The sequence below is a fragment of the Struthio camelus genome, chromosome 15 (genome assembly GCF_040807025.1).
Source record: "Struthio camelus isolate bStrCam1 chromosome 15, bStrCam1.hap1, whole genome shotgun sequence".
Taxonomy (NCBI): Eukaryota; Metazoa; Chordata; class Aves; order Struthioniformes; family Struthionidae; genus Struthio; species Struthio camelus.
The window spans coordinates 19,237,522-19,264,726 of record NC_090956.1 but is presented as its reverse complement, the minus strand read 5'-3'; the positions used below and the strand labels follow the sequence as shown (position 1 = coordinate 19,264,726).

Here is a 27,205-nt window from a genome sequence, read left to right as displayed (position 1 = left end):
TGGCACCACCAAAAACTCGGTTTCACTGGGGACCCCAGGTGAGCTGTGGTCCTGCAGCCACGCTGAGCAGAACCCATCAGTCCAGCAGACTGCCCTGCTCACCTGGTTTTCATACTGGTTTCTCTGCACTGAGCGATCCCATAAAGGAAAGTGTTCCTGTCTTCTAAGAGAACCGAGACTCAGATGAACAAAAGAGTCCTGCATATAAAACAGAAAAGGGGCTCAATAGAGTCCATTAACACATCACTAAATGGGACTTGCCTGCCCTCTCCAGTCCAGAGTCAAGGTTCCCAGGAGGTCTGTTAACATACCCTGTTTTCCCATTACATGCAGTGCACTTGCTAGGATTCTTTGCACCCTGGGTGCAAAGCCAGTGGAACGGCATCCAACATGGACGTCGCCTAATTTAGAATAAAACATACGCGTCCGCTAACATAACGACGAGTTGAATGGGCTTGGTCCACAGAACTAGATATTTGACTCATGGCTCAGCTTAGGTGTCAGGAGAGGCTAGGAGTGGATGTCATAAAAACCCTGAGTTGTCCGGAACGTTTTTGTCCGTGGCTGGATGTCCTTGGTCATTAGTTGGCTCACGAAATTTTGCAGCTGTCCTGCAAATGCAGGTGAGAGGAAGGTGGCTAGGTCAAGTGCCCAGTAAATGGCTACTGGTGGGGAACTGACTCCACATCTCTTTCTGACTGGACACAGGAGGCTTTCAGCAAATATCACTAAAGCTTGACTTGGGATCTCACACGGAGAAAATCTGAAAATCTATTCCTTATGCTTTCCTCTGCTTCCGTGCTGCTCTGCTGTCTTCATTGTAAAAGAAAGGGTGGTAAGTGAGTGGTCACAAGGTCTTCATATCCTGGAAGCTGTAGGGAACCACTCCGCACACACAGTGTTTGCTCCAAGAAAAGCCAAGCGCATTGTATGCATACAGGATGCCGCAGGCCCCAGTTCTCAGAAAGAGAAAAATGTTTTTGTCCAGGAGGGAGGGAAACTTTAACCTTCCCAAACAGATCTACTCTTATAAGAGGCTATTTTAGGTGTCGATGCTGTAACAGTGAAGTTATTGGACAAATGAAGAACATGGCATATGCTGTAGCTTGGAGCAATTCACATTCCTCGGTTGCTAAAAGCTTTGAATACTTCCTTTGGGCGTTAAATAGATGTGTTTCCAAAGAAGCCAGCAGCCTGTCCCACAGACTCCTATAGGAGAAAGTCTGCAGAGCTGAACTAGTCTGACCCCTAGAAATGCTTCCCACATCTCTCATTCCTGCTTAGTTTCTCCTTGAATTTTCCAAATTTGCGGACAGTCTGGTTTGGTGTTTTGTTATCTTTCTTTTCACGTGAATGCTTGGCCTTCCTTTCTTATATTAATACCATACTAAAGCTGGGATATGAACCATGCAAGTCAGGAAGTCCAGGATGATAGGCTCTTTTGGAGACATTCATTCAGTCAACACTGCTTATGACTTTTTTTTTTTATTTTTCCTGATGTCTTTGCGAATAACATAGGCAACTGATTTCAGCCTGGAGCTAAATGCATCTATGTAGCTGGCAGGCGATATGTCTCCAGAGCATCCTAACTATTTTGGGCTTAACCTTTGTCAATTTTAACATCAAATTCACGCAAAGATCTCCACTTAAAATATTAACAACTTTAGGTTGTGCGTATGCTTCTGTTTCCTTTCTTTTTTACGGCAATACAGTAGCAGTGCTAGCATGCTTTACAACAATGATTTACGGGTCTTTCAGTGCATTCCTTGTATCCTTTTGGGTTCAAAAATACATCAGCTCTTTCTTCGTGGTCAGAAAAAATGAGTATTGCGCAACAGACTGTGACACTTCATTTATTCCTGGAAAGAAAAAAGTAATTTGACCCTTATTGTTGTGCTGATGCCATGCCAAAAGACACGAGTTCTTGAGACAAGGACTGTCTCTAACTATTTATTGCTATAGCACACGGTACGACATGGTACGACATTATCCCGCTTTAGGCTCTGACCTGCAGAGACTGGCCAAGATCCCTTCATGCCTTCAGATCTGAAGTGACTCCCCTTCCGAAAGACAGAATTTGGCCTAACACAGGTTATGCCTGTCTCGATGCAGACGTAGAGATGAAACTTAGTGTCCTGCTTTGTACAGGGCAGCAATCCATGGAGCGCTGACGGTTTGCGATCATAAGCAGGTACTTCAGGAAAACCGCAAAAAAGTAAAACAAACGCACATAGAGTTGTATGGAAAGCTTTAAATATAGTCACCTCCCAGTATTTTAGTTTGAATGTTAACTACACTCATAATTTAGGGAGAAGGAAGGTTGCTTGACCGGTTTTGACTCGGTTTGCATAGAACGTCCTCTGCAACGCAGCAAGACAAGCAGTATTTTAGTACATGAACGGCAATAAATAGATTCCGATCAGTTAGACCTTCCCTGCTTCCCCCGTGCAAACGTTTGTCTATGAATCAGGAGCTCTGGGGTGCATCCCGGATCATCTTTGGAAAGTGGTGAGCACAATCGTATTTTTGACCCGTATTTTCACCATATGCGCCGTCTGGATAAAAGGCGAAGCTTTTTTTTTCTCCCTTTCTGCAGGCCAGACGCTTGTTGCTCAGGGAGCCGAGGGAATAATTAACGTAGCTGCCTATAAAGCCGGCTTGTGACCGTTCACGTTCATCGGCCTTGCTTTTGTTTTTCGGGGTGTTACTCATATGAAACGGCAAAGCGCCTGCGAGCGGCTGCTGAAAACCAGGCCACGTCCAAAGACGGGCCGCGAGGAGATGCGTGATCCGCAAAGCAGGGGCGACGGCGGGAGCGCGGAGGAAAGGCGCTAAATCAAGGCGACCGGGGACCGTCGCGGCCGGTAGAAGAGGGGTTTTTCAGGCGACCTGGTAGGAGCCGGGTGTCGGGGCAGGGCGGGTGGCCGGGCAGACCGGGCGCTGGGGAGGGAGTCCACGGGCGCAGCACCAGCTCGGCCACCTCCGCCTGCAAATCAGCGAGGCCTGCGCTAAAGGAAAAAAAAAAAAGGCGCAGAGGAAGCGTTTAAACCGGCAACGGCCGCGGGGGCCGGGGCGGAGCCGCCGCCGCCGACGGGCTCCGGCGCGGCCTAGCGCGGCGGGAGGCGGCGCCGGCCCCGGCCCCGGCCCGCCCCGGCAGCGCCGCGGGACAGCGGCCGGCAGCGCCTGGCGCCGGCGCCGGCAGGTGCGTGTGCGGCCGGGCCGGGCCGGGCCTCGGGGCGGCCGCTGGGGGCCGGCGGGGCGCTGGGGGCGGGCGCCGCCGCCGCCGGGCCTGGGCCGCGGCTCCCTCGCGGCGGCGGGCTCCGAGGCCCCGCCAGGCCCCGGGCGCGGCCGGCCTGGCCCCGCGGCAGCCGGGCCGAGCCGGGCCTAGCCGGGCCGAGCCGGGCCGGGCCGGGCCGGGCCGGGCTGGGGCCGGGCGCCCTTGGGCTTCGCGGGTCGCGGGGCCGGGGCTCGGGGCTGTCTGTAGTTACTAGTAGTAGAAATGTTAGTAGTTACGTCCCGCTTTCAAAAAACAAATACATGAAGTGAAGGGTGCGCCTGCGGGCTGTGCGTAGCACCGCTTCAAGCGTTGTTGGCGTGGAAAGGCTTGGCCGGCCTACGCTAGAAACGCTGCGGGGTGCTTCCTGCCGCCATAAGCAGCAGAGAAATTGTGTTGGCGCGATTATCAGCGCCGCGGACCTCCGTGTAATGGGTCAGGGTGCCGAGACACCTCCGTGTAATGGGTCAGGGTGCCGAGACACCTCCGCCGGGCGCTGTAAAAGCTTTATTTTCTGTGCGTTGTGCTTCCGAGATCGCGTGCGGTAAGTATGCAAAGACCGTGTAGTGAGCGTTGAAGGCCGAATAACGTACTGCCCCCGTTTTCTGCATATAGTTCAGCCTGGGGGAGAGATGCGCGTGACCTGGTGATTAAGCAGCACGTTATACGGCGTTCAGATTTTGGAATACAAAAATGTCCTAACTGTTCCTAGCTTTCACGTCCCTTTTGTTCTGCAGAGAGCTTCCTTTGTCGTTTTTGTACCTAATAAAGCAAGCAGATTATTATGGAATTAATAACGGATGTCGGAAAGATCTTGGGAGAAGAGCGATTTCCTAGCCAAAGGCTCTAAAAGCAACTGCTATACAGATGTATACGCTGTGTCACAAAAAGAGTATGGTTTGGGCCTATAGGGCGAGGAAGGACTCCGCTGACAGAAATGTCCTGAAAAGTTGTTTTGTAAAAGCAGAGTCTCTTCTAAATAAGATCAGCGTCATGTAAGAGACAAGGCCGCTGTGACGCGAAAGGGAACATCTGTTTGCTGCGCTCGTTCAAGTCTCTGCTTGACTCAGATTTTCAGAGGCTCTGCAATGAGCAGTGAATTGCTAGCTTCCTGGAAGCATCCTATTTTTAGGAGAGATTTTTGCATTTTGTCCTGTGTTATATCATCAGAAGTTTTTTAGTCTCGCTTGCCAGTAACAAGCTAGTTTTGTTGCGTACAGCATATTTTCCAAAGTTGTGCGGGAAGTTGTCCTCTCTCCTCAGATCCTTCTTTGTCTGCACTGGGCCTGCAGGCTTTGTTCGAGGCTTTTGAAAACGCTCGCTATCGTGGTGGACATTACATCAGCTATTTATCTTAGCCGGCATTTACAATCCTATCTCTGCTGATCACCATCCATCAAGGGTTTGACCCAGCGTTCTGTTTTCTTACTCTAACTTTTAACAGCGTCTCCTAACGCAATGCAAAGTGCCCATAAACTTTTCCTCCCTGCCAAGAATATACGGTACGGAATTGCTGGGTACGGATATACTGCGCTGAATTGCTAAATGTAGGACAGGTCTCTGGTTGAAAATAGAAAGGGGCTATATCAATCAGGAGAGCAGCTGATAGCGTATTTGTTGAATCAGTCCCAGTTTAATCTCAAGCAGCAGCTAAGCTGTTGCTGAGCCTGGCTCGTGAATGGTTGCAAAGTGCGGCTGCGATTCCCTGTGCCGGGTTTTGCTGGAGAGTTTGAATGCTGAGGCCTTTCTTTCACTCTGAGGAGCTGGCCTGAGCTTGGAGAAAATCATCTGGCCTCTGTCTCCCTCAGGCAAAGACTTCTCTTAGGGGGGAACACACACATGACCTATGGATGTGGAGCAGGTCCTTTCTCTGAGTTTGAGCCTAGGCTGACTTCTTAGGAGGAACCGGGAGAACTCTCTGCCTCCATGCTTATGCAGGAAGCAACTGCAGGGTCCTTTTGTGGTAAATCTTTGTGTCTTTGTTGCTTTACATTTCTTTTCACAGCCTGTAAGTTGCTGTATTCAACAGGAGCTCTTAAGTGTTCATGGACAGGCCATAGTGGAGAAGGGAGGTCAAAAATGAACCTGTTAGGTACTTCTGCAAGGTAGGCTGCAAAAAACAAAACAAAGCAAACAACAACAACAAAACCTAGAAAGTTTCCTAACAGACCTGGGGCAGTTGGTTGTTCAGATACTCGAGCATTTGAGCCATACATTTTCTCTTTTATCAATGATTTAGTGGAGGCTTTGGTGAAACATTTTTGGTCACTGAGTCAAACACCATGCCTGCGCCAGGTTGTTCCTCGTGTAATATTAAGATTTGGGGAAGGAACGCATTTTCTAGCATAAAGGTCATTTTACAAGGTACCTACGAGTGAAGTATTATCAGTTGTATATCCCCTTACGTAGCTCTTTCAGTATCCTTTACAAATGAGGAGCGCTCTCACTGCCACCAAATAGGTGAAAAAACTAAGTCTCATAGCTCTTGAATGATTAACCCAATGCACCTACGTACATTTGCTACAAATAATGGAGACTTAAGGATAAAAGCTAGAACTGCAGATGATGCTGAATCCTAATCTCCATCTCCTGATCACTGTTTGTGGCCTTTCTGAATTCTGCCTGGTATTGTCTTGGTTAGCAACAATCCCAGGAGGCTGAGCTAGCTAACATCTGTGGTCAGTATTATATTTAACTTATGTGCTTTCAGTTAATATGTAAGTTTGACTCTCAGTTTAAAATAGTGCTTGCAATGTTGCAAAAAACCCAAACAAGATGAAAAGGCTTAAAAGAGTCAGTCAAAACTGGGCATAGTTTTGCTGAAGGCTTTTTGGGTTCTTGGTGGCTCTTCGTCACTTTCCCTCATTTTTCTCTTCCCTGTCCTTTGCAGAAGGATAAGTAAAGTTCATTCTGAAACCCTCAGGATGTCTGGCAGGCAGTAGGAAGGTGGACTGGGATTTACAAGGAGGCCTTACAGAAACTGATATCCCCAGCACACAGTAAGGTGAAAAAATCATCATTTATTTTGCCAAGCTCTTGAGACATTAGTAGGATTGCGCATAGTCTATGGAGAGACTGACTTAATAATTTGTAGTTATAGTCTGTCGGCCCATGGCTGCGCTCTTCTTTTGCGAAGATTCTGTTTGCTTATTATGCTGTTGTCCAGAGAGCTGGACGTAGATCTTTGTTCTAGTGTGGGGAGATATAATGTAGATGGATACCTCTCCTGAGGGAGAGTTTTATGTCACAAATGGTGCAATTTTTCTGATAGACTTGACAATGGCTTTTGGGGAGGCACCTTAGACAGACAGCCCCGTCTTGCTCTCCTGTTACCTGCCATCCCTCAGAGGAGCTGTTTCTCTTCATTTTGATTTCTTGTAGAGGACTTCAGAGAGGGTTGGAGGGAAGAGTTTATCCTAACCTAGAACCATGTATATAGCACCTGGCTCACTGGGTCTCTCTGCATCTGATACTGTCTGTATCAGGAATCATTAGAGAGTGACTCCACTCCTCCTGTTGTCTAGCTCAGACATCTGCTTGCTTGCAGGAACTTCTTTACTTTAAATTTCTATCTCCCCTGGTTGCTGTAGAAGGAGGAAAGATCTTCACAGAAGCATTGGCAGCCCTCCATCTCATCCTGCTTTAGGTGTGTGTGATGCTGTTGTGGCTTGGCTTGTAGAAAAGCCTTAGTAGCAGTGTCTTTAGGAATCAGGGGAGAGGCAGGTTTGGCTGTGGCCGTTAAGCTGAGATCTTATCTGAACCTCTAGGTACTATGGGGCCGAGGTGAAAGACAGATCTGGCTTTTGAGTAATTGATAGGCAAAGGAAAATAGATTTTCCTGGAGGAGGTGATTCCATGATGAATCAAGACTGGGAACAAAGAGAAGTTATGTAATAGGTGGCTTTGCTTTTGGAAAAGACAATCACAAGGTCTTTTCTTTTTCCTACAAGAAGGCACTGTGGCGCGTTGGGATAAGAATAGAGGAGTTGAGAACAAATACAGCATGCAATATGCGCAGTATTAACTTTCCTCTGGTTACTAATAGGTTAGACTAGACAGGAAAGGTGGTTGGTAATCCTTCTTGCTGGGGACCTGTTGAAGGATCTGGTTTAAACTGAAGTGTCTGTGTAAGGGGTTGTGGAACAAATAGACAACAGACAGGAAAAAGTTGCGCACCAGATGGAAGCCCCAGGGGACAGCACTGCTAAGGGCGGTCTCTCCCTTTTCACTGAAAACTAATTTCTGTGAACTGGAGAGCAGCAAATGTCTCGCTTCTAAACAGGATTCTAGGGAAAATCTGTGCAATGCAGGCCAGGAAGTTTGACAGCTGTACCAAGTGAATAAGTAGAAAATATAGCAAATAGAATTATTGGACACCTGGATAAATATTATATAATGGGGAAGAGTCATTGCAGTTTCTGTAATGGAAAGTCAGGCCTTATAAAGTTGTTGGAACTCTTTGAAGGTCTAAATAAGCATGCAGATAAGAGGTCTGGCTTATGGGGTGTACTCAGATTACAAGATGCTTTCAAACAAGTACCCTCACCTGAGCAGCCCCTGGCATCATTTGGAAAAAAAAAACAAAAAACAAAAAAACCCAGCTGGTGCATAGATAGGAAAGAGGGTGTGAGTAAATGGGCAGCCCATATGGTGAGTGGAAGCCACTAGTGGAGTGCTGCAGGGACGTGCTCTTTTTATAAACTTTTTATAAGTGACCTGGGAAAGGGACTGAGCGCTGAAATGACGATGTTTTCCGCTGGCTTTACTTTATACAAGGTGGTAAATATGAGGGCTGACTGAAGAACTGCAAGTGTAAATTGATGCTTGCGGGAAGGGGAGCAGTCCTAATTTCACACACAAAATGGGTGAGATTTTGGAGCCATAACAACTAATTCTGTGAGGTCATCTTCAGCGGTCCGGAAGGCAGTTTAAATTTTAGCAGTGATTAGGGAAAGAGTAGAGAACAAAACAGAAAACATGTGAAGGTCACTCTCGGCATATGTGGCATGCCAACGTCTTGAATACCGTGTGCGCTGGTCCTCTTATCTTAAAAGAACAGAATAGAACTGGAAAATGTCAAAGAGGGACAGTGAGGATGCTTGGAGATCTGATAGGAGTTGCGTAACAGAAAAGAGTGAGTGGGTCAAGACTCCTATGTTGCTCTGCCATGTTATCCCTCAGTTATCTTTTTTCCGGGAGTGAGTGGCATGGAGTGGCTGGACAAGGATCGAGTGTTCACTGTTTCTTACAAACACAAGAATTAGGGACCATCAAGAGGCAGGTTCAGAATGGATTAAGGGAGGCAGTTCTTCAGGCAACACGTAATTAAGCAGTGGTTGCCACAGGAGAATACAGAGGCCCAAAGTTTACACAGGTTCAGGAGGAGGCTAGGTAAGATCACAATTACTAATATACAGGACCCAGGCCTGGTTCAGAAGGTCCCTGAGCTGCAGATGGCTGGAAACCTGGAGGATGCTTGGAGAGGCAGGCACCCTGTGTGCTTGTCCTGTTCTTCCCTAGGCTTCTGCTCTTGACCTGTGCTGGAGAACAGGATACAGGGAGAGATGCCCTTTGGTGTGACCCGGTATGACCGTTCATATAGTCCCATATAAAATCTGTGCAACTGGGAACTTGCATGAGGAACTGTTTCCCCAGAAGTGGCAATGTGTTCTTATGTACCCTCCTTCATCATGCTGTCAAAGAGACGTACGTGAGTCAAGAGCGTTTTGCAGCTGCAGGTATGTGGACCTGTCAGCTAAGACTATAAGAAAGTTACTGATGGGATTATTTGGCCTCTTTTTAGTGAAAAAAACTCACTATATACACAAGGAAATACCTAAAAATGCAGTCTCCTTAGAAGGATTAGAGAAGTCTGTGTAGGTTCAGTTGTCCCTTGACAAAGGGCCTAGCTGCCGCTTCGCTGTATCATTTTTACATAGGTTGCCAGCATCTATTTAATTGTGGCTTACAGGCGCCTAAACACTTGCCTGAGAATAGCCCAGCAGCCATCAACATTTTAGGTGCTGTGCAGGCCTGTTCAGCTCTTGAGCCTCCTTTTCTGACTTCCCTGTTTCCTTTTGAGGGTACGTTTACACACACGTGTTTAACAACTTGTAGGTAGTTTGCTTATAACAGGATTAGTAAACTTTAATTGAACCACACTGATTTTTATTTGATATTCTTAAAAGTGGAGGTGGATAGCTTTTTACAGGCTTTAGGTGTATTCAGAGGCGCACAATATAGAAGTAGACATTGTTTACTACACAAGCAAGAAAATTTAGATAGAACTGAGAAGTTTTTCCAGTTGTGAGCTGCAGGATTTGGCTGTAGACTTGCATGTGAGGAGATGGTGTCTCTTACTTCCCAAATAAATAGGGCTTGGGTACATGATATGCACTCTCTTCTACCGTGTGCTATTTCATAGGCAAGAAGGGATTTGTATATAAAAGTAATATCCTTTATAGAAAAAGTAGATAAGCTTTGAGGCATGCATGGTTTTATATCTCTCTTCTTAGTATGAAGCAGCAGGGAAAGAAAAGGGTTTTGTGGGGCTTTTCTGGTTTTCTAAGATGGGATTGTATTCCCTTAAATCTGTGGTTTTGTTTTTAAAGCAATTACGTTTTTGTAGGCTCTGCACATTTCTCATGACTATCAGGCAGTATCTTACTGCTGTTTCTAATGAGAGCTGAAGATGCTGAGGTCTGGAGAGGGTCAGGCCATAGCAATGCAAGTAAAGTGCCCTAGGGCTGCCAGGACAACATTTACATGAAAGAACTTGCAGCTTTTACAAATTATTTAGTTGGAAAGGCGATAGGTGCCAGGCAACTCAGATCCTGTTTCTGATGTCGCATTCCATAAGAGCACAAACTACCAAATGAGTTAATGCCCCATAAAAATTGGCCATATTTTCTGCATGTCTTCATTGTATATCGCTGATGAACTGGAAATTCCAGTTAATGCTGTCAGAGAAGCCTGGAGGTACCGACTTCAGTGTGAAGCGTTGCCTTGGTTGACCTTGTCGAGGTCAGTTTGATATGGGGAAGTGTGCCTCTTCTATCCCTTCCTTCCTGCAAGCCTTTTTCCCATTCACGTGCTCTCTCCTAGACGAGGATTCTCATTTGTGAAGGGCACAAGGCAATTTTGTCTGAGGCAGGCCAGTGAGCTCTAATGAGATTTTTTTAAAACCCACCACAAAACGCAACTGAAAGCTACAGAGCAAGCTAGAGAGTGCTTGGCCTGGAGCTGGCCATGCTACAGCAGGTCTCTAACATCACTGAATTACTGCAATAAGGCATCAGATGTTCAGAAAAAAAATCAGACCACCTCTCTGCAAGTCACGCATGTGAGATGTTCTGCTGCATCTGTTTATATGTAGGTGTCTCGATGGTTCTTCTGAAGCAGAAACTAATGGTTTTGGGAAGTGGCACTGTTGATTCAGAACATAGCACTGCTGAATCTGTTCCGGGGTAGTTCAAGGAAAGTATTGCTGATGGCTTTTACTTTGTGAGAAGCATCAGATTGAGATAGAGATTGTTTTTGATGAAGAAGATTGTTGTGGTCATTTTTAAAAGCTGGTGATCTGGTGAAAAGCGAGTGGGCAACAGTTACTTTAGTTATGAATATACTACCCTTGCAGGTTCAACTGGGTATAGGATTCTTTTTCCTTTTCTTATGTATGATGTTGAACACTTACTTTTCTCCATGATATCTAGATGTGGTTGAATTTCAGAACTGGTGAGGCATCTTCTGAAAACTGATGTCTTTGCATTCTCGTATAAGAGTCCTTTTTGAGGGTGACGCTTTCCAAATTTGGTGCCAGTGGGGAAATTTTTTTAAAGTTTGGTTTCAGCTTTTCATGTATTCAGTATTGTTGGAGCATGGGAAAAGTGCATTTTACTACTGTTTTACATCGTCTTTTGTACAACAAAGGCTAAATAAAGAGCATGTCCAAATGTGGCAGTGCTGCAGTGCTAATCCATTGCCCTCCAGCTCCCACATCATGCTGTTAGCCAGCATAGATTTCAAAATGCTTTATTCAGTGAATAAATAAGGCTGTTCTTGTTTGACAGGTATAAGGGCCGAGGCATAGAAAACAACTTTTGGAAGCTTGCATATTAAATTGGTGAAAAAGCTAGAAGAACCATCTCAGGTTACCTAGTTGCCACAAATATATACTGCAGACTGGAACAGACTGCTCTTCATCTCTTTGGTAGGTGAATGTAAAGCTTACTTTGTGGAGGTCCTTACACAAACATTTCTACAGCACGATAGAATAAACAAGTTTGTTACTGTAGACTGTAAACAGGGCATCTTCCCACTCAAATGTTCTGCGTTATCCGGTTAGATTACTGTTTAAAATGATTAATTATATATCACTTTTGTGAACCTGCTGAGCCAGCAAAAATTTTGAGGTAGGTTTTTCATATTCTGTTGTGGCTGCTTAACAGGTTGCCTGAGTGGTAGGTAAAAAGCCTATGTTAGTCGTTCATTGTCTTCAACTTCTGGATTTCCTAACAGCAAACTTTATTTTTACGGCTAAGTGGAGCAGAGTTGCTTTTCATCTGGAGCCCATGAAAGATGAAAACGCCAACTGCAATTTTGCATTTTCTTGTTAGTAGAGCCCAATATTCGCATGGCCTGAGACGGACAGAGCTGAATATGTCACCTGCCTCTGTAGTTTGCCTAGTTGGTCCACTTAGGTATAGCTTTCAGATCCATTGCTATGAAGAGATGTATACAAATACGAGTTTTTGGAAATGAGTTACTTTTAAATAAGCTTTGTATTTCTAATTATGTTTATACCAATTTTGCAGAACTATGCCAAGAAAAAGAAAGCTTTTGGCTCAATTAAGTACTCTCCAAAGCAAGTCCAGCTTCCCTCCCTTTGATGCCTTGGGGAACCTGAATGTCACCCCGGATAGAGACTCTTCTCCAAAAAGCAGCAAGTATTTTGCAGTAGAGAAGAAAAGTTCTTCCCAGCTAGAATCAGATTTTTTTAACCAACCCTGTATTAGTCTGGCCAAGTCTTTTCTGGGACAGGTAAGACACGAACGCTCAGATTACTTTACTGGAGCATGTGCTAGCTAGTAACTTAGTGTAAACAGATGAAATTCTCGTTCTACAGTTTGATGCTAGAGCTTTGCTGTTTAGGAATACGGTGCTCATTCGTTTTTGTGTTAAAATCAGTGGAATTTAGACTAATGGCCAAATCTATTTTGGATGAAGTCACAGGAGTAATTTTTCAAGTTTAACTTACTGTCACATTTCAGAATTAGTTTTCTGGGAGTTATTACTCTCTTTTTTCTGATTTACTGAAATGCACTTTGCTGTTTGTGGTTTGAAAGTTGTTTCAGGCCCATTATTTTCCTTTTAGATATTCTTTTTTTTTTTTTTTTGCATTTTGCTTTGCCCAGAAAAAATTAATGCTCTGTAGTCAGCATCATCTCCTTCTCTACCTCCACTTTAACATGTTGTGATGCTAATAGCATGGCAGGTATTTGGCCCTTGGTTGACCAGTGTCCACTGTCATAGTGTACTGGAATATTTCATTCTTATCTGGAAGTTCAGCAGATTGCTTTGTACTTCCTTTCACGCCGCCCTGTATACTTTGAATGTTGTATCTTGCACTGCCTTCTTTTATTTTTACTACCCTGAATAACTTAGTATGTCAGCAGACATGGTGAGCTCACTAGTGATCGCTTTTTCAGGGGAGGCAGTTCCTCCAGTGTTGTCCCTATTTAAAAAAAAAAGAAAAAGAAAAAAAAGAGGTCCAGCGTGGGACATCCCAAACACAATGGCGAAGTGTGCTTTTAGCTTTTCGGCTATGACCTTAGCTTTTCTGAGTCCTTTTTTATACCTTTATTGTCTGTAGGGCCAGCCGACTCTGTGGCTTCTCATTGGTTCAGATAACTTTAGGAATTTGTTCCACTAACTGTTGGTTTTGGCCAGCCTTGCTGTGTCTAGCTTTGGTTTTTTGATGGATGTTGTCCTGCTTGTAATTGACTTTGCTCTACTTTTAACCCTGCTAGGGTTTTTTGGTCTTCCTGAACCTCTCTCTGATACGTCATACACATTTGCTCTGTTTATAGACATCCTGCTAGAGGCTTGCTCTTCCTGCTTTAACCTTTGGCTGCCTCTTTTAAGTTCTTCCTAACAAGCTTCCTCATTTTACGTAGTTTCCTCTTTTTGCTGGTAAGCACTACTGTAGCAGATTATTTTTAGTTTTTATTGCTTGTGCAAGGGGATTGAACTTTGTACTTCATGGTCATGATACAAAGTCATTTTTCAGGGATGAGGCCTTGAATGAGACTGCTTTCTGCTCAGGATCAGTTTGAGAGTTCAGTCTTCTCTTGGGGGATCCCTGATTACCCACTCTGCAAAGCATTTGACGCTATCTAAAAATACAGTCTGCGTCCTGTCCCACTGTGATATTTACCCAGTCTGCATGGGGATAGCTGAAATTTCCCAGTACCAATGTGTTTGCTGTTGTCCTAATGACTCGGATGTTCTTATGCATTCAATCACTCTAGGCAGATGATAGTTTAGTCCTAATAGTTTTCCTATTTAGGCCTAGAGTCACGAGCCAGGAGAGTTATTAACTTTAGATTTTTTTATAACGTTTAACGCCTTGGACCCCCTGCCCCAATCTATTCTTTCATTTTCCTATAAATGTAACTACAATGGTAATTTAATGTTCATTCATTATCTTCATTCTGCCAGATTTTGGAGGTGCCCATTATATTAATATTAGTTATCTGAAACAAGACACTCGAGCTCTCCGCTATTGAAAACAAAAAAATACCTGAAGTCATACAGGCCATAAACAGCCTCTCACAATGAACCTTCCTAAAACCAAGATAGATCCTTAATGAGACATAAAAAACCTCTATAAAACAGAGTTTACTATAAGCTGTTGTGCGTGCTCCCTGTTTTTAAGTGTTTTAAATGAGAATATGTGATATGGCTGAAGAGTCGGAGAAATGTCTGCTGATTCTCAAAAACATAATGTTACCGTTGCACTTCATCATCTTGAAACAGAAATTTGGCTATGTAGGTGTGCTTTGGGGTGTTCACAAGACAGTGTCTAAACGCCAGAGCTTTTCTGAAGTCGCTGCGTTTTTCATGAAAACAATAAACTGATGTTTTCAATGATCTGGAAAGTGCTATAGGGCAACGGCAATATATAGGAGTTGCAGTATTTGAGACAGACTTCGGGAGCATCTGTATGGGATCAGATCAACAACTGCATTAGCTATCCAGTGCAAAGATCTGACGGGAGTTGAGCTGTTTCTTGAAGGTCATTTCAGAACCGCTTGTTTTCAAATACGGAAGCACGGAATATAATATAATTAAACTGATAGCTGTTGCCCAAATGAGACTATACTGACGTATTTTATAAACACACATTAAGCGAAATACGATGTTTAGAAATTAGGTCAGACCACAAAAAACTTTGTATGGAGCTTAGTGATTTTTTTTTTTTTTTAATTTTTAAAGAGCATCTTTTCAGGGTCATGTTTTTCTCCCCACCTACTTTGTATTATTTAAGGAGGTACCAGCGGCTGGGAACACACTGCAATAACAAAGATGTGTTGTTGTCTGCCTGAGCCGTGTTCCCAGCTCTCCTATACTGCCCCTCTCTGTGGTGTGGAAAATAACGAAATAGCATTGATATGCTGGTCGTGATTATGTGTATGGTTAGGGACTAGGACTTTTTTTTTCATCCTCTCTCTGGAGATGGACTACCCAATCAGAGTGGTTATTTAGTTATGTCATTGCCATATTTCTTCTGATCTAAAGCATATACATTTCATGCTCCAGAGTTGCTATTGGTGGTGCTTTTTATGCTAGACCATTAGCTCTCCTGGTGGGGTGGAGCGGAGAATACAGAAAATAACTGTAGTAACAGCTCTGAGGAGATGGGGAGATTGCTGCTTTATTGTGTACAGGATCATAAATTTATTCTGCGTGATACTGCCACATCTAAACGCTCTAGGTGTTTTGGGGTAAATGACAGGTAAAAAGTTCTTGTACTGGGGTGCAGCCCAGGCAGTAGAAGCTGGAAGAATTTGTGGTGGCTTACAGACTGGACTGCTAGAGGGAAAGGAGGGAGCATGCAGTACCATCGTGACATTTTTTTCCCTCACTACTTTGTTTCCACAACTCTTGCAGTGGTTATTTTGTGTGGCAGGTTGCTAACTGATGCACTCTGACCTGTATTTCAGATTTTAGTACGCAAACTTCCTGATGGCAGAGAACTCCGGGGGAGGATTGTTGAAACAGAAGCTTATCTGGGTGGGGAAGATGAGGCTTCCCACTCCAAAGGTGGGAAGCAAACTCAGCGAAACACGGCAATGTTCATGAAACCAGGAACTTTGTACGTGTATCAGATCTATGGGATTTATTTCTGCGTGAACGTTTCCAGCCAAGGTAAGTTGAGACTGGAAGAGGTTTAATTCCTGCAGCACAGGGCAGGTATTTCTAGCTCCGCTCACCATGTTACACCACTTGTGAGTTCCTAATGGACTCTGTGAGGTCAGTGACTTGCTGCCATAATCTTTTCCTTGGGACCTGAATTAAGCATGAAGCTGTGGACAACGTAGGAGCTTTAAATATCACAAGTAGGTCCCAACTCTGGCTTCACAGTGACTAGCCAGATGGGGTTTGGTCCCAGCTGGCAGCTGTATGAGCCATTCAGGCACAAAAGCACAGATCCAGGACTGGAATTTAAAGGGGGAAAAGGATGCGGGTCTTGGTTTTGATGACCTGAGCTGCTGCTGCCTTACTCATGTGATTGAGCAAACTTTGCTTATCTTGAAGCTCATCTTTTAGAAATAAATTTGCAGTCTAAGAGCCTAAATCTTGGTGTCTGTTGCCATAACAAGAAAGTCTTCTGTCTCTTACCTTCATCCTCAGAGGCTGTAAATGTTAAGGAAAACAAAAAGGTCTGAGATGTCGTAAGCTTAGACGAGGAATTACTACAGGAGCATTTTAGGTGTTTCGCTGTATCGTAAACAAACCCACTGTTGCAGAATCTTCACAATCTTGTTTTATCATTCTCAAGATAACGTAATCCCCGCCCCCGCCATCAAGAAGGGAGCTGGGATCTGCCCTGGTGGGGACGATCACAAATGAGTCTGGAATTTACTGAGACTCTCCTTCCACACCTCCTCTTAACAAGCAGGTGTTACTTTGAAACCTTTTTTTTCTGCTTTCCTCTAAGAACGACAGTTTGCTTTGTAATAAAGTTATTGGTTACTTAGATGTTATGAAATGGCAGGAGGTATTTCTTAAAACAAATATTCATTTAGTTTGAAAAATCTCAGAAAAGATTCTTTTCTTTTTCACCAGTTCAAAGATACAGCTTGGAGAAAAAGCATTGCTTGTATATTCCTCAGTGGAAAGCAAATGTAACAGCGACCATGAATCCTCAGGTTTTGGCCTTTGGACAGCAGCCAAGCAGAAAAACGGTGCTGGGTTATGTTGTGGGGGAAGAGCCTGTCTTCCTAAATGGAAGTCTGGTGTCTGATGGATGAACACATGTGATTTTCATTACTACGTCTCTGCCAAATCTGTTCAGATAACAAAAGCAGAGCGAGTCTTTATTCAGGATGCAGCTTTTAGGGTTTAAAATATTAGGAGTAATAATTTTTTATTAAAAAAAGATGCTTGGCCTTTGGATTGTAAAAAGATTTCTTTGAAATTTATACTTTGGGAAATTTGCTCTTAGGCCCCTGTATTAGGCTTGTAAGAAATGAGCCAAAGAGCTCATCGTTGTGATGGAATTAGTCTGATTTTTGTTAGAAGCTTATTCTCCATTAGCCTGTTTTTGCTTCAGCTGTGCTGACACAAAGTACAGCTTTCACTACCAGCTTTGTCAGGAACACACTCAAGAAAATACCATGGTTGTGCATGTTGCATATCACTGGATGCATCTACATAAGCAGGAGTTACTCCTTCAGCTTAGACACCCATATGCCGACTGAAAGAAAAAGAAAGAATTTGAGGAAGAACCTTATATCTGAGATGCTTTGCCCTTCTTAGCATACATAGAGAAAAAGCTTGTCCTGTTGTTCAGTCTGAAGGAAGATCGATGAAGTCATCTTTTGTGATTGCATTTGCCCACCTTGGTAGAAGGCAAAAGCATTTGTTTTTCTGGCTATATGACAGATCTTGGGAATTTTGTTGTGGCCATGCAGAAAACACAACAAGGTAATTTTCACTGAAAAAAATATGAGTACAGTCCTTTGTGAAATCTGCCACGTCGGAGAGTCTCGTTAAAATACAATGTCTGTTGTAGCTTAGCTTGGTCCCTTATAGCATGATTTCCTGATGTGGCTGTTTTTGTCATCTTTGTGCACAGAATTTAATTGATGCAAAATATCTAGGTACTTCAGGGTCTCTCTGGAAATGTCATTAAAACCTGAAAGGCTGACCAGGAAATTATAAAAAGAATATGAACAACATATTCATGAGGGTGTCACTTGGGAAGACAGAAGCACAAATTACTGAGAGAACGATAAATCCTTTTCCTTTTCAAAGGGCACTTTCCCAGTGGTGTTCCAGAGCTACACTGCACTTCGCTTGGATTTAGGCAGGGTATAGCTACAGAGCACCAGGAGTGCAGAGACTGCGGGATGATTACATCCATTCCTATACATCGTCTTCTGCCTCCTGTGATCTCCCTGGATCTTTCATATCTCCTCCTCAGCTGTTTTCCAGGCTGAAGATTTCTAATCTACGTAGTTATTCCTTCCTTAGGTTTCCCTTCCAAAGCCAGTCCATAACTTTGATCATCCGGGTTGTCTGTCGCTGAATCACTTCCAGTTCTGTTGCATCTTTCTATAGATGGAGAGGAGGAGGAGAACAAGACTAGACACACACAGATTTCAAGACAGCAGTGCAACTTGCTTTGTATGAGAGCTGGGGCTTGCATCTGGTGATACCATATGCTATTGGTGGGGTAGCAAACTGCAGGAGCTGAGAAGGGAAGAGGGTAAAGGTCTTTTGTGGGTTCCCTGGTGGTCTTCAAACGAACGCAAATTGACCCTGTCTAGTCTTGAGCCATTTTGACTTTGACCCATGCGTTAGCAAAGTTCAGATTGAATGAGGTGAGAATTCAGGGAAAATCTGAGATTGATTTCAGCAGATGGCTCTGTGTATAATGTCTTCTTCAACAGGGGTGGCCCTGACAGTCAGTTCTCAGATTCTCCAAATGGCTCTTTCTTGAAAGATGATGTTTCTGTTTGGCCACTGGGTAGATTGCCTCGAAATACTCTTGCAGTCACATATTGTTTTTAACAAAGCTTTTGTTTCTGGAGATTCTGTGGGAGCAAGCACTTAGGTTTAGCTGTCTTTTGCAGTTTGAGGTGGTTTATTAAAGCTAGCACAAACTAAAAATCACAAATGAATTCTCAGAAAGATGGACTAGAGTGCAAAAATCAGGAAAATTGGGACAGGATCCCAGACTGTTTGTCTGGGACCCAGATTTTTTTTTTTTTTTTTTTTTGTGAAGACAGCTAAAGGTGGAAGGAGTTTGAGAACTGCTGTTAAGTTAAACTATCGTGGCATAGTGCTTTTTTTTTTTTCCATCACCAGTCAAGTTACCAAGATAGCAAATGCCCCCATTCTCCTCCTCCCCTTTTTTTTCAACATAGAAAGTTTCTGGAGCACACATGTGCTACGCTCAGCTTGTCCTTGATCAGAATAATAAGGATGAAAAACTAAAATCTTTGATCTTCGCTAACAGTTTAGCAGTGGAAACAAAGGTTGGGCTCTGCTTATCCAAACGCTTCAGGAGAGCGTAGCAAATATTTTACCCATAGTTAGTGGTTGAGAATTCCCCAGAAATTCTCCAGAAAACCAACAGGAGTTGCTGTCAGATCTGAGAAACTATAAGACCAGTGTTCACTGAGCAAGTGCTCTTCCCTGACTGCTGTCTGACTCCATAGCAAAGCACGGAACAGTTCCCTTATCAGGGTTCTCCTGGCTATTTCCAGATAAATAGCTTTTTTTTTTCCCCCCCCTCTTCTCCAAAGTGGGAGCTAAGTTTCCAGTACAGAGAGAAATCCCTAAATATGCCCAAGATAGGGACAATACTAAGTAACTTTCTTTCATAGCGCTTCAGGCAGCACCTCTGGGATCTCTCTGCTTTCTCTGTGACTATGGCCAACAAAAACACTTTCTATCCCTCTTTTTAAATAGCTACAAGCTAAACCTGTGAAGGCATGGCTGTTTGGGAATTTGAGGAAGTCTAACAGAGCTCTTAGATCCATTTTTAGTCTCTTACCTCTTTTTTTGTTATCTTAGAAAAACAGTCTCCCCTGAACGCTATCCGACTCCCTGTTCCCTAAGAAACGCCCAAGACAGTGGGGCTCAACGTACTAAAGCAGAGAGAAAATGTTCTGTAAAAGACAAAACTAATTTATTACTACTAATTTATTACCTGTCTTACCAGGAACTTCCCGTGCTTTAAAAAGAGATGAACGCAGCCTCTGGATCCTCCCCGCAGTCCTGATATGGTGACGTGGGGATGGAGGCTGAGACAGTGAGTGATTAAGGCCGGGCCTGGGAGTGTTTGTGCTCTGGCTGGTGTTGGGCACAAAGACTGTCAGACCCTGAGCTCTAAGATTTCTCTCTCTTTGCACTGCTGACTTTTAGGTAACTAATTAACTTGTTTAGGCCTGTTCTGCCATGGGAATTTGATTGTGAGGGTCAGTAAGTGGTCAGAAGGGGAGCTTCTGATTCTGGGGTCTTGCTTGGAGTTTCCTGTACTCTGCAGGGTCGAGGTAGCGGGAGGAAATGCCCAGCAGATATTCTGCTTCACAGCCTTAGTTCTGCCCCCATCACAATACCCTGCATATCTGTGTCCCTGCTGGAAAGCTTGTGCTGCTGTAACTGTGCTGGCTTAGATAAAACTATCTAGTTTTGTAGCGTAGGCTTGTGCCGCTTAAGTTACAGGATCCTTGTGAGAGGAGGAGAAGCAGTTCAAAGAACCAGTACATCCTCCTAAGTACTAGCAGTGACGACTGTCCTGCTGCTCCTCAGGCTCTTGAGTTGAGTGACCAGCGTGCTGATTTGGAGCTATTAGCTTAATAAAAGCAGCTGCCTTTTTACTGGAGAGAGATCACAGTGCTGCGCTGTCCCTGTGTTGCCCGTCTTTCCCTACCTTCTTGGCACAAGTGCTGCACAGGGCACGTCCCAGACGCACGCACTGTTGGGACCTGGCAAGCAGCATGGCTTGGACCGTTGTAGCAGACTTCATTTTAAAAAGCAGCCAAACATTGACTTGGATCATGCTGGGGCCTTCTTGGCACTTAATCAACTCAGGATATGAGGTCTATAAGAGACATGTAAAGCTTTATGTGCTTCTCCCGCTTGCTCCACTTGGCTTAGCTTTGTCAAGAAGGGGATATTTGGCACGTGGGCTTTTTACAGCTCCCTCGTTTTGATATGTAACCTTGTAGCGTTGTCCGTTTTAATATCAAGCAGAATAAATGTTCTGCAGTGTCCCTCAGGGATGGGAAAAGGTGCATCACCAGCAAAGCTGTGCTGGCAGAGGCACTTGGTAGAGCAGCGACAACAAAATTTTAACCTTGAGAGACCACACCACTGTAACTCTCAGGTCAGGCCATAGGCAGTATGTCCTCAGCCCAGCTCAATGCTGCCAACAGACACCCAAAGCGCTTCAGCTGTAGCCTGTTGCTTTGCCACTTTGCTGGAGCAAGAAGTTGAGAGATGAGCTGTTAAGAGCGTTCAGTGGACTTCAGATTTCTCTTGACTGTATCTTTGCATTCATAAAACCATAATGACATGAAGGGTGGTCTCAAATATTCTGTCACTGAGAAAGTGGAAATCTGTGTGCACATCACCAAACTAAAGCTGCACTATGTGGGATTCTGCCCGTGAGAGGCCATCCCATCGCTGGGTCAAATCCTACTGCATGCATAGAGTGCATCGGTATATTGTTTTGGAGGTATACAACTGCTGTTGGAGAAATCGCAGGTGACAGAGGAAGAAAAGTTTATAGAAAAATATTACAGATGTCTTTCAGTGTGCATGAGTCCTACAGCGTATCCTGGCAACAGCAAAATAATCTGAGCACAAGCAGCCTTCCATAGGGCTGGGGGACACTGGGCTTCCCTCACGTCAGGAAGACAGTAAATGCCATGTCAAGCTTCTCTCTGACTTTGCTGTGATTTGTTCATCTGGAGTTTGCCAGTCTGAGTGTTTTGTTGCCAGATCTGAACTAATAGCTTGTAAAATCAGGATCCCGGTGATTCACTACCCAGACCCAGTGTCACACAGCATGGACTTCCCTGTAACTTTCGGATCCTGGGCTAGGACTCTGAAGGAAGTGTTTTGGGAACAGTGAGTCAGATGGGTGGAGAGAGGAGAGAATTTTCTTCTCTCCGGCAGCCAAGAGCTATTTCCAAGAATGAGAGCTGGAGCCATTCCAGGGAAGGAGCAGCAAGCTGCACAATGCGGGTGTGGGACTTCCCTATCATTTTATGATTTCTAGCTGCACTGGGAGAGAACTAGCTTCTGCCTTGTTGTTAGACCCCAATTTTCAGCTCTGACCTCTACGCATTATACAAAGTGGCTCTGTTAGGCATGAGGGGCAAATATCCAGCACCTTTGGAGGAGAACAGGGGGCTCGTGCAGCACTGCTGCTGATGGTGTGTCAGTGGCCACAGCCACGACAGGCAGCTACTGAAAGCCGCTAGCCCCCGAGAGTGGACTCCTGCAGGCTGTGGAGAGGGAGGAGGGATGATCAAGTGCTCTGGCAGGCAGGAGTGAGCTGGAAGGATTCAACTGCTCTTTAGGAATTAAAGTAAAACTTCCAAGGTGCAAATGTACTTAGCAGGACGTGAACCAGCCCATGGGTGGCGGAGGGGGGCCCAAGAAGGCAAAGGCTCATCTCAGCATCCCTGTACTTGTGGCCGTGTATTCTGCCTGCTGTCTTCACCTCTACCCAAAGCTCTGTGCTGATGCTCGCATCAGAGGCTGCTGACTCAGAGCAGCAGAGGGGCCTGTGTTGCACACAGTGAGAAACTTCATGAAAACTTTCTGTCGGAAAGATGCAAAGAGCAGCCGGGGGCAGAAGTGCCAGGTTCGTAGCTCCTGCCTCTGCTGTGCAGATGCTCCGGGACTACGTGTGGTTTGTCTGAACGCTTGTACGCTTCACATGAACTCCCAAGGACTCGATTTACTTCAAGCGTAACTATGGTTTCCACTTGCCTTCATGAGGGATGAAGGCAAGTAGTGTAACTAGCAATTGCTCAGCATCCCACAGTTGTTACTGGCGAACGAGACATCATCCCTATGCAAAGGATGTTTCTCTGTGCCTGGATGGAAGGCAGAATTAGGACATGCAGTATGTTCTTAAAAATCTCAAATGACCTTTGAGCTCTAAATCACTGTAGTGCAGGGGAGCTGCTTTTGGCTGCCAGATTAGCATCAACCCCCTTCGTTAGAGAAGGGAGTGCCTGGACACAGATTGCTGACAGCTGTTGGAAATGAGTCTGTTGACTTCACCAAGTGTATTGAGGGCAGCAGGGGCTCTGTGCAGATTCAAGGCAATAGGCACACCTCAAAAGCAAGAAATCATGCTCTCGCTTGATACGCTCAGCTGGGAGCCCAGGAGTGTAATTTAGTGTGGGACTTGTACAAAATGCGAGATAGATTATATTTTTAGAAACTGCAGGCCCTTGGGGATCTATTTAAGAAAAAGATTTTGCCAGGCTTGAACATGGCTCCAGATGTTTGAGGCTGGAGAGGGAGAGGAGATTCTTGTGGTGCGGCATCACCGAGCACGCAGATGCTGGAAAGGAGGAATGCCGTGGGCGGCCCCAGCACAAGGGGTGCTGTGTAGGGCAGCACACAGACCGCTTTACCAAGCTCTCTGCTCGCCCACTCAGGGTCATGAGAAGACTTTCCCTCTTCTCTAGTGGAAAACCCCAAGGAAGTATTTATGACCCACAGGCTGGCGCTTCTTGTCAAGGGACAATTTCTGTATTGAGAGCTGCACCTTTGCTTCACTGTCACTGAAGTCAGGGAGCAGCTGGTCACAGTGACTGTGCAGAGCTGGAGTTTCCTAAGGCACCAAACAGGGCAATAAATCACCTTTGAGAGAAGAATGTGGCAGTGTTCTTCATCCTTTGGCACAGAAAGGTCTTCTCTGCTGATATGACACTCACTGGCCTTGCATCTCACGGCCAGAGATGATACAGCCACTGCCTGTCCCAGGACCCTGTCTTATGAGAGTTTCCTTGGCACAAGGTGCTGAGCTCTTTGCTTTGTAACTCTGTAATTACACAAAGCCATGTTCACCCCCCCACACCACTATTAGACCTCGAACCAGATGTTTAATTTAGTAACTCCTGTGTCCAAAGCTCCCTCAGCTGCAGCACAGAAGCGGCTCCAAGTGCCTGAGATCTCCAGCGATATGGGCTGCCCTATGGAGATGTCCATCTCTCTCTGTTACCTGTGTCCAGCCCTAAGTGGGCTGAATCAGAATCCAAGTATAAGCCAGTCCTTGCAAAGTGCTGGGCCAGCCCTTCTCCTCTACATGGCAAATCTTGGGCACCCAGAGACCACTGTGCTCAATGGCTGATGCACTGTGATGCAGCCACGTGTCTCCTGAGCTGTTTCCTATCTGAATTAGAACAGACTTCTTAAACCACAGTGATAATGCTGTTCTCAAGAAGAACTCACCAAAGCCCTTGCCAGATTGATCCCATGGTCATTTGCCATCACTGTGAAAAATCTCCTTTCCCTTTGGTCCCTTCCCTTCAGGCACTGGGTTGTGTTACTTTACTTGCTCAGTGGAACCCTCTGCCATTGCTCTGTCTGTTGCAGCAGGGAGTCCTCCCCAATTAACTGCTCAGAGCAGTTCAACAGGCTGACTTCCTGGGTGCCCGCTGTACAAGATGATCTGGTGGCCATGGCTAGTGGCTGATGTGCACAAAGAAAGAGACTTCAATGGACTTGTAAGAGCAGCCACACTGAGTTAAGATAAGGGTCCATTTACTCTAGTGCCCTGTCTCACAGCAGATGCCAAGGGGAGAGAGAAGATGCAAGCATGTAGTGAAAGTTAGTTTGTGATTTAGGGATTTTCTGAGCCAGAGATAGTGCTAGTACGTAACGGTGCTCAGTGGACCTTTCACACGGTGACCTACTCACTGCTTTTGGACAGACAAACATCTAGTGTCCATAGCATGCGAGCAACCTGACCCCAGAGTTGATCCTGTTTTGTGTAGGAGGTTGGACTAGAGGCTTCCTGAGGGCTCTTCTAGCTTGAATGTGATCTGCGGCCACGTGTGCTGCGACTTCATCCATAGGTATGGGAAACACCTACTTTTGTTTGTCCTGAACCTGCCTGCTGCTGGTTTCATTTAGTAACCTTCAGTGCTCATGTTGGAGAGACAGTGACCCACTGTTTTTTGCTCAGCTTAAATTATGATTTCATAGATATTTGCCATATTTTCCATTGTCTCCTGTCCAGTGTGGAGTCCTAGTCTATTTAGTTTTGCCTGTGCAAAAGCTGTTCCGTGCCTTTGATGATGCTCGTTTTCTTCACTCTCCATACTGTCCCTGACCTACCATACACTTTATTGTGAGGGAGACAGAACAGTACACTGTACTAAAGATGAAGGTCCATTGTGAAGTCATACAGGGGTCCTGTGATGTTCTCTATTCCTTTCTTAATGCCTTTTAACAGTGACTTTGCTTCTGGAGACCCCTGCTAAGCAACAAGTAGATAATTTGGGGGTTTTTTCTTCTTTTTTTTGACCGTTTATAACCTTGTGGTCTCACTGGTGGGTGGTAGGAGGGAGCATCAGCATTCATTGTTTGTGTGGGAAGTTAATGTTTTGGGTTTTTGTTTTTGTTTTTTTCCCATCTGCACTTTTACATGAATTTTAGAGCCACCCCATTTCTTAAGGCCCTTCAGCAGGTCTTTGCAGCTGACCCTTATCTATCTGAGCAACTCAACCTCAAAGCAAAGTTTGTCATCCTATTATTCAGCTCCTCTTCCGCATCCTCTAGCAGCGAGTTGAGTAAGATAGTCCTGGAGCTGCCGCTGGGCCTTTACTGATGGCCAGGGGACATTGAAAAGTGCTTCCACTCATATTTATTGTTTCTTGGATTTTTTTTTTTTTCCCTGTTCCTGATGGCAGCTTAGCTCTAAGATCTTTTGGCAAGGTCCCATATCCCATACCTTTTGCAAATTAAGACAGGCTCTACTGTCTGGATCACCCTTTTCTATGTGCTTGTCAGCTCTTTCAGAGACCACTAGCACATTTGTGAGGCATGATTCTCCTTTACAGCTAGACAGTGTCTGTCCTGACTTCACTGGATGTCTAACAGCCTTACTGACCAGCAAGAGATCGTGGGGGAGGAGGATGACTAGCACCTGAGTTCGAGCTGCAGCCGTATCATGGGGATTTAGTGCCTGTCCTGGCTTCACAATACAGGCTCAGGCTCCTTTTGAGCGGCTGTAGCTACTTCCCACGTTTCTCGTTGTCCAGCCTAACTCCGCAGGCTGCTTCTTTCTGCTGGCAGCATCCTGACTCACTCCTCTGTGTTAGCTGGCAATCTTATAATCAGGAGTTTATTGTAAATCCACTGGGCTTGGGAGCAGCTTTGGATAGTTGTGCCAAAACGGAACCATATGTGTATTTATTCCTGCGCATTGTGCTGAAATAAGAAAACCTCTTGCCCTCTGGCAAGCCTTGGAGTGTCAGCTAGTCCCCGGAAACATTGAGAAGTGGGGTTTGGGAAAGGCAAGTCAGCGCTGATGAGCAAAGGGCAAAGAGCTACAGGGCGCTGCTGTTCAGACTAGGGAAGGCAGTGCATTGACCATGCGGTTAGCAGCTGATGCCAGAGCCTGCTGCTTGAAGCTAAGTGGTCTGAGAGCCATACAGGCGCTGTGGTTGGGTGCTGCAGGCAATTCCCTGCTTCCCCAGGCTAAGCTGAGCCACAGGCTCAGAGCTGGTGTGTTTCCACTGGAATTGGGGCTAAAAAACTGAGAGGGTCTTGACCCCTGTCTCAGCCTTAATTTGCATGTGTTTAAACAGTGTGTGTGTGTGTCACACCAGAAGGTGCTCGTGCTTACAGAGAGGTGTGTGAGCTGCCTGGGGGGGGGGGGGGTGCGATGGTGGGGGACGGGGGCTGTATGCTCACATGGGCGACAGACTCGCTTTCTGGGAGTTGTTCCAGTGGCTGGATGGGGAAGGGAGCTGCAGGGAGGAGCCCAGCAAAGGCTGGACTTGCACCTGCTGTCACTGCAGCCCTGAGTCCTACAGATGGCCACCAGCACCGCAGTTGCACTGGGGAACTTCCCCCTGTCCCCTACTGCCAGACAACCCTGTACTAACACATGGTTCTTGTTCTGCACAGGGGAAGGGGCTGCAGTCTTACTTCGCTCTTTGGAGCCTCTTGAGGGTCTAGATGTGATGCGAGAGCTGCGCAGTGCTTCAAGGAAAGGACCCACAAAGCCACTGAAGGACTGGCAGCTGTGTAACGGGCCCTCCAAGCTCTGCCAAGCGTTTGGTATTGATAAGGATTTTGACCAAAGGGATCTGACTCAAGATGCAGCCATTTGGATGGTGCCTGGGCCAGAACTGCCAGGAGAGCAGGACGTGGTAGCCACAGCCAGGATTGGTGTTGGCAACAGGGGAGAGTGGGCACAGAAACCTCTGAGGTTTTATTTAAGAGGGAACAAATTTGTGAGTGTGGTCGACAAGAAGCTGGAGAGAGAGATGGCAGCACTGGGCTCCTCCTCTTGCAGCTGACTAGTCTTGCAGGGATGCCTAGGAGCAGGACTTGGGCTGCGCTCCATATGACAGCCTCAAGCTACATCCTGGCAGCAGTGAGCACAGGGTGACGGCTTGGAAGCTTTTAACAATAAATGTACTTTATCACAATGAA

General features: G+C 45.5%; 1 protein-coding gene across 7 annotated transcripts; it reads left to right on the top strand.

The window, feature by feature from the left end:
- The first annotated feature begins 2,289 nt into the window (after window positions 1-2,289).
- MPG (N-methylpurine DNA glycosylase) lies at window positions 2,290-27,205 on the top strand. 7 transcript variants are annotated; one of them, XM_068909178.1, is made up of 6 exons: window positions 2,310-2,508; window positions 2,597-2,892; window positions 11,344-11,483; window positions 12,088-12,313; window positions 15,499-15,703; window positions 26,675-27,205. In XM_068909178.1, the coding sequence occupies exons 4-6, from the start codon at window positions 12,092-12,094 to the stop codon at window positions 27,067-27,069; spliced, it is 822 nt and encodes a 273-aa protein (XP_068765279.1). In that variant the 5' UTR covers window positions 2,310-2,508; window positions 2,597-2,892; window positions 11,344-11,483; window positions 12,088-12,091; the 3' UTR covers window positions 27,070-27,205. The 7 variants fall into 7 exon arrangements, with proteins under 7 accessions (XP_068765280.1, XP_068765279.1, XP_068765278.1 ...); XM_068909180.1 differs by lacking the exons at window positions 2,310-2,508; window positions 2,597-2,892 and adding exons at window positions 3,411-3,818; window positions 6,165-6,278; XM_068909181.1 differs by lacking the exons at window positions 2,310-2,508; window positions 2,597-2,892 and adding exons at window positions 5,280-5,379; window positions 6,165-6,278.

Coding starts and splice junctions, on each gene's coding strand:
- MPG (XM_068909179.1), top strand. CDS start 12,092: ATGCCAAGAAAAAGAAAGCTTTTGGCTCAATTAAGTACTCTCCAAAGC. Junction 12,314..15,498: donor CCAAGTCTTTTCTGGGACAG/GTAAGACACGAA, acceptor CCTGTATTTCAG/ATTTTAGTACGCAAACTTCC. Junction 15,704..26,674: donor CGTGAACGTTTCCAGCCAAG/GTAAGTTGAGAC, acceptor TGTTCTGCACAG/GGGAAGGGGCTGCAGTCTTA.